The 7,269-nt window shown below is 38.1% G+C and overlaps 1 gene segment (V, D, J or C); it reads right to left on the bottom strand.

Annotated features, from left to right (window-relative positions):
- Positions 1-5,955: 5,955 nt before the first annotated feature.
- On the bottom strand, positions 5,956-6,433 carry LOC128647138 (Ig heavy chain V region 914-like). The segment is given in 2 exon segments: positions 5,956-6,296; positions 6,388-6,433. Coding segments are annotated over 2 exon segments (387 nt in total).
- Between the last annotated feature and the right edge of the window lie 836 nt (positions 6,434-7,269).

Genomic DNA, 7,269 nt, shown 5'->3' with positions numbered 1-7,269 from the left:
GCGTGACCGCGTGCAACTCAGGGGCGTCAATTTGCTAGTAATGGGCCGAAAGGTCTGCAGACTAGGAGGGCTTGTGGGTTTGACCGACAGACCAATACCCCGCCCCCGTACCCTACACACCTCCCCCCATTACTGCATTACCCAAGTGCCAGGACGCCCACTTCCCGCCACCAAAAGAGGACCCTCTTGCCGCCAACCAAAGCACACCTAGTGACCTTTTCTTACCTTGTAAGGGTCTTTACGATGGCCCTCAGATCTCAGACCTCAGAACAGATCATAATAGCCTGGTTTACATTTTTCCTACTCTTGTCGGATCATAACAGATCATAACAGCCTCGTTTACCTTTTCCTACTCTTGTCGGATCATAACAGATCATAACAGCCTGGTTTACATTTTTCCTACTCTTGTCGGATCATAACAGATCATAACAGCCTGGTTTACCTTTTCCTACTCTTGTCGGATCATAACAGATCATAACAGCCTGGTTTACCTTTTCCTACTCTTGTCGGATCATAACAGATCATAACAGCCTGATTTACCTTTTTCCTACTCTTGTTGGATCATAACAGATCATAACAGCCTGGTTTACCTTTTCCTACTCTTGTCGGATCATAACAGATCATAACAGCCTGGTTTACATTTTTCCTACTCTTGTTGGATCATAACAGATCATAACAGCCTGGTTTACCTTTTCCTACTCTTGTCGGATCATAACAGATCATAACAGCCTGGTTTACATTTTTCCTACTCTTGTCAGATCATAACAGCCTGGTTTACCTTTTTCCTACTCTTGTCGGATCATAACAGATCATAACAGCCTGATTTACCTTTTTACTACCCTTGTTGGATCATAACAGATCATAACAGCCTGGTTTACCTTTTTCCTACTCTTGTCCGATCATAAAGATCAAGGCACCAGCATTGTAAAGAAATAGGCGGCCCCACGTGACTAAGAAGTTGTAAGACATAGCAAATAACACAAGGTTTGAAGAGCAGGCGAGCATGTTATTTTTATCGGCAGACCACCACTCAATGTCCATCCTTCCTGTGTGACACTATCCCTCCAAGACAGAGAGCAGACTAGTTCAGTCCCCACCCATTTTAGCTTGAACCAGCTGAATACTTATTTTACCTGCTTCTGTAGCTCAATTGAAGGAACCAAACCTATGTCGTTCCCACCCAGGTGTATAATTAAGATATCGGGTAGACCCCACTTTCTCGTAGAGATCTGTGCTGTCCCCAATAACTGGTTTCATTTCATCCCTCTCTTCCCAATCCACCTAATTCCTGCTTCTTTAGAACTAAAACCTAAGTTTGCTCCCTGCCTGGTTGCAGCTGTGTGTGAAGCTGCCCAGTGCACATAGGAGTGTCCGATTATCCATAATCTTGTGGCTCTACCTGAAATGGACACACCAAACACATTATCACCACAACGTAAACAACAAACCAACTGTCTAAAGCTGCTTTTCTATCCTAGCTTCTCCACTACTAATGAAAAAACCCTTTTGAACTGGAACCTGGTTAAACTACTACCATTCTTTTGCCTAAAGAACATGACGCCCTTAGCAGGGGCCACACCTAAATAGCCTCTCACATGTGAAACAGGACATATTTACCCCCGTTGCTTTAGAAGTTATCCAAGCCCCTTTCCCTTCCCTATCTGTCTGATCTTCATATGAATATTAGTCCTGATTCTACAGGAATTCCATCCTCAATGCTTCCCCAAAGCCAGCATAAATATCGTCGCAAAATTTGTATTCTCAAAACCAGCAGTACAAACCTTGCTTAAAATTTTTTCTAAGATTTCCAATCTCTCCACTGACCAACCTCTAACCCTTTTCCTAACCAGGAATCTTTTTTGTCACATCCACTTCCTCCAACAGCTGCGCAAAGAAGGAGATTCCTGCCATTACAGTGCTTAAGTTGCCTTTCTTGATACCTGTGTGCCTAGGTTATACCAAATTGTCCAAAAATATCCTTTTTTTACCCCTTACCAATCCTTCCAATACTTATTATATACTGATAAGAAGATCCGTTACAAGGAAAAAACAAACAGCCGCAAACATTGCAAATAAAGGCTGACTTTATTGAAAGTCAAGGTGAAGCCCAGGTACATACAAGCTCGGGAGGGAGCACAAAAAATGAAACGTCCGACGCGTTTCCTGGCCGGAGGCACTTCGTCAGGGCAGGAAACGCGTCGGACGAAGTGCCTCCAGGCAGGAAACGCGTCAGACGTTTCATTTTTTGTGCTCCCTCCCGAGCTTGTATGTACCTGGGCTTCACCTTGACTTTCAATAAAGTCGGCCTTTATTTGCAATGTTTGCGGCTGTTTGTTTTTTCCTTGTAACGGATCTTCTTATCAGTATTTAAGCTTTTCTCACAAGAGACTGAGGAGTGTCTCTATTTCCGAACACAAGGAGCCTCATCATCCACGGAGAGACACACAACGGACATAAGGTATTTTCTTATCACCCATGAAGAGACACACAACGGACACCAGGTAATCTTTATATGCTTAGATACTGGTTTTTTACTGTCCATACTATTTATACCTTAAGTCAGGAGTTTAATGCTCTCTATTCAACAGTGGATCACACATGAGCATATTTGCACTTATACTGTTACACAGTTTGGAGTATCACCTGCATCTGAACTACAAGTTATATAATTTGAAGTATTACCTGCATGAGTGCAATGCAATCGTAGAGTGTCTGAGTGCGACCAACAAAGTATTAACAATACTTATTATATGCAGTCCATGTCCGTGTTGTCAATGATTGTCTGACCAAACCATTGATTACCTCTAATTGTTCCCAATCTGCCAAAGATAAATGGGGCAATCCTTACCTTTCTGCGCCGCATTGGGTGCGAGCTTCCTAAAGGCCTCCCATTTAAACCTTGATAAAGCATCAGCTACGACATTCTTAACTGCTGGTATGTGTTTATATTATTGCTCTAAACATTTTAAAACTAGAGGCTGCATGAATGCTATGGCCTGAGGGGAAGATGCTGATAGGTTATTTAATACAATTACAACTCCTCTATGTCAGACTGGAACAAAATGCTTTTGTTAGCCAATTCTTTCCCCCATAGTTCTATCGCTGTCACAATTGGGAAAGATTCAAGTAACACCAACCCTTCTCATGCCAAGCCTGCGGCCACTTACCCGCGCATCTTCTGCCATCCAAATAAGCCCCAAACCCTGCACTTCCTGCAGCATCTGTATATAACCAGATTTCATTGGCTGTCACCTTCTGCTCCCAAATCCTGATGCCATTAAAACTACTTAGGAAATGATCTCATACTTTTAAATCCCCTTTTAATTGACTGTTCAGTCAAATCATGTGACTAGGCTTTACAACCCCTCTGGTACTCACTTCCAACCTTCTTTTAATGATTCCACTGGAATCACCCTGCATGCAAAATGTAACCACCTCAGTAATTTCTGCATATTCCAAGTGATACCTTCTTTTATAAATCACCTGCCATATGGCCTCCCTTATCTTCACAACCTTATCTTGGGGCAATCTGCAATGGGGATTACTGAATAACTCTAAATGCCTAGAAAGAATAACTTAGAACAGGGACCCTCTGATTTGTCATCTGCCACTGGAACCCCCATCTCTACAAACATTTTCAGCAGTACATTAAGAACTCTATTACATTCTCCTGTACCCTTTCTACCTACTACCATGAAGTAATCAAGGTAATGCATGATACTACTCTAACCTGCCCTTCTCTCTACCAGCCAATGCAAAAGTGCTGGACATTTCAAAATCCACACAAGATATAGCACACCCCATAGGCAGATATTTGTCAATATAAAACTTGCCCTCAAATTTGCATCCCATCAAAACAAAATTTTTTGACTTTATAGGTAGTAATCTGAATGCAGATTCTATATCAACTTTTGCTAAATCAGGACCCAGCCTGCCAACCTAACCAAATTTACTGCCTGGTCAAATGCTGGTAGGATACTGATGCATCATTTACTGACTGACCCTTAGGGTAGGATAATTGCTGAATCATTCAGAATTTACCGGCCTCTTTTTTGGTAACCACTCCCAAAGATGATTTAATCAAATTCTTTAGCTGTTTGTCATTAAAGGGGGCCTGCCATCCTTCCTAAGGCTACCTCCTTCAATAGTTTTTCTCTCAAAACTTCTGGGAATTTGAAAGAACCCCCCATATGCCATGTAACAATCAGCGATCAAATGCAAATACCTCATCATCCCTTTTGTCTGTGCATAGAAAGCAAAACCTATAACCCATTCAGGGCCTTCTCAGCGTTTTCCACTAATTTTGTCTTTAAATGCCTAGATAACGGCAGCAACCTTGTTGCTGAGACTTCATCATCTGCATCATATTCCTGATCAGATTGTTCTGTATCCTTATCCTTTAAACCCCCGTTCTCTCCCCTCCATTAGATATTTTGCTTAATAGAATATTTCAGCTGTGTATTCAATAAATATGAGTACAGTTTAGGAGTGCCCTCCCAATGAGATTATTTATGGATTATGAATATTAATAACAAAAACAAAATTATTGTCAGCAATACCCTAATTCATATAGTAGAATCTTAGCAGTGCACCCCAGAAAATTGTTATATAATTCCAGAAGCACACTCCAAAATCACACTATTGAGATATTTAGCAATTAATGACAACAAGATTACTATCAAATATCAATATTTAATCCCAAATTAAAATATTTGCTTATTTCTGAACAGGTTGTTTTTATAAAAACAGTGATTATATGTATGCAGTAAATAGACTATTGGTTATGACCATATATATAAATTGATTATTACCATAATAAAATTATAATATAAAGTAAGGTTAATTAGATTAATTAATATTCAATTAAATCGCCTGTATCCTGGATATGGTCACGTTATTATTAGGAAATGACTTTACCTCAAAATGACTTAACTATAAAATATCACCTTTTAATGTTACTAGATAGAACAATTTATGATTAGCCAGTAACCTTAACGAATTTGGAATATGGCTTATTTAACATATAGCTAGCAAATATTAAAGCTACTATAATTTCCAGGAGGTATAATTTAGCTATCTAACCAAAATAGTTATATATGACTTAAATTAGGGCTCAACAAACCCAGGAGCCTGAGAGCCACTGGCTTCTAGAATTTTTTCCTAAAGGGTTATTATCCATATATCTATATACAAATCTAACTGTCTGGCTCCAGAAGATATGCCTGGCTCCTAAATATTATTACTGGCTCCTAATTTTAAACAAACTTGTAAAAACACTGACTAAATAATCAACCAGAGCATTTTATACCTTATTAACAATTCAATATATCAACAAGTACAGCATAATGAGTTTGATCTGGCCACAATCAATTTCAAAACTTTTACCAGTAACTAAAATAGCTTATGAGTATAAAAAACAAAAACCCTTTCTACAGTGGTAAATTGAATCAATGCTAGCATGAATTTATATAGGATACAATGATCTATTTGATATTAAATTATAGATATAAAATACACTATTAAATCACAGCTTTAAGCTGTAGAACCTATTTATACATTACCAGCTAGAAATGTAACAATGAATGAGACTTCAGTATCCAAAGTTCTTTCCAAATTTCTTAGCAATTATCCTGTTCCTTGGAGCCATTTCTGCAACAAAGAAAACTGCTCTGCTCTGAAAAAAGAAAATAATTATTGTGAGCTCCAAGCATTGTGCAATCATCTTTATAGGCAGTTAATCCCCTCAACTCCTGTTCATACCCCCTCTCCCCCTCCTGGCCAATCCCTGTGCTAGCCTATTCAGGATCAGCTAGTTGCAGCTTATCTACACTGCCCATCCCTTCTTCTATTGTCCTACTATAGCTGTGCTATTCAAAGGAAGGGGCTACACCTAGCCCCCAACCCCCTATAACCTTCCCAGTCAGTAAAGTAAATCTCCCTTAAGCTGTTCCTCTCCTAGTTTAGTCGATACACTTTGCTTGTCACTGTGTATCTTGCACAGTAATACATTGCAGTGTCTTCAGTTTTTGTATCTTTCATTTGAAGTTGTAAAATGTTTTTACTGTTGTCTCTGGAGATAATAAATCTTCCTTTAACAGATTCATCATACCATGTAGAACCCCCGCTGCTGCTAATTTCAGCTACCCACTGTAATCCTTTACTAGGAGCCTGTCTAACCCAGTTCATGTTATAGCTGCTGAAAGTGAATCCAGAGGCTGTACATGAAATTGTGTGAGAGCCTCCTGGCTTTATCACCACAGAATCTGACTGCAGAAGTTGGACATTAGAAAGAACCCCTGAAAGAAAAAAAATTCATTTTCAGATTAACTAATAAAAATAGTATTTGTTATGATTGTATGATAATTTATTAACCTACTTATATCCTACCTGAGAAATATGACAGTAATATGAACAGCACCAGAAGTGTTTTCATGTCTGCTGAGATGTTTATGTAATATGTAAAATATAGTTTTGTTTGCTCCAACATAGGAAACACTTCCCTTTCTTTATTTGAAGGTTAGAGAAACAGGACATTTGGTTATATTATTTGCATATTGCTCTTTGAATACATATATACAGGGTGTGCAGACTATTACATAGCATATATAGCAATTCTTTGCAATCTTTCAGTGCAATTAATAACATTTTACCCTTCATGAACAGTCATATTCTCAACTTCCTTTCATTTATTTACAAAGGATTTTGGGCGCATACTATTAATGTCTATATACAAAGCTATATACTGTATTATAATATTGTAGTAATTTGCATTTAAAAATTCAGTCTAATTTGTGAATCCAGAATCCAGTACTGTAATTAACAAATATACAAACACAAATTAAGAAAATGTAACACAATACTGTGAGCATACAATACATTTAAAAAGTTTAATTTATCTTTAAATATATGTTAATTTTATCTATGTATCCCCCAAAATTGTCTACTTTGTCTCTAGTAGTATATGTATTTCATAGAGAATACCACATCTCTAATAGGTTTTGAGCACTTACAATATTAAAAAAAATACGTTTAAATATAACTCATAGTAAATTTCACTTCTCATCCCAATAGATAACAGTTGAATTTACAGCCATTGTCCATCATATCTGTCTCTGCTTGTGACATGACCATTGAGACCGGTGTCAGTATAGACACCGAAACATCTGGGTCTTATGGATTTTAATCAAATTTATTAAAGGTGAAGTTTTATATTTTCGAAAAAAAGGGAGTGCTGTGTCTATCTCCACTATTTACATTTTCTCATGTTTT

This window comes from Bombina bombina, chromosome 2, assembly GCF_027579735.1.
Source record: "Bombina bombina isolate aBomBom1 chromosome 2, aBomBom1.pri, whole genome shotgun sequence".
Taxonomy (NCBI): Eukaryota; Metazoa; Chordata; class Amphibia; order Anura; family Bombinatoridae; genus Bombina; species Bombina bombina.
The sequence above is the reverse complement of the archived record's forward strand: the minus strand, read 5'-3'. Positions and strand labels throughout refer to the sequence as shown.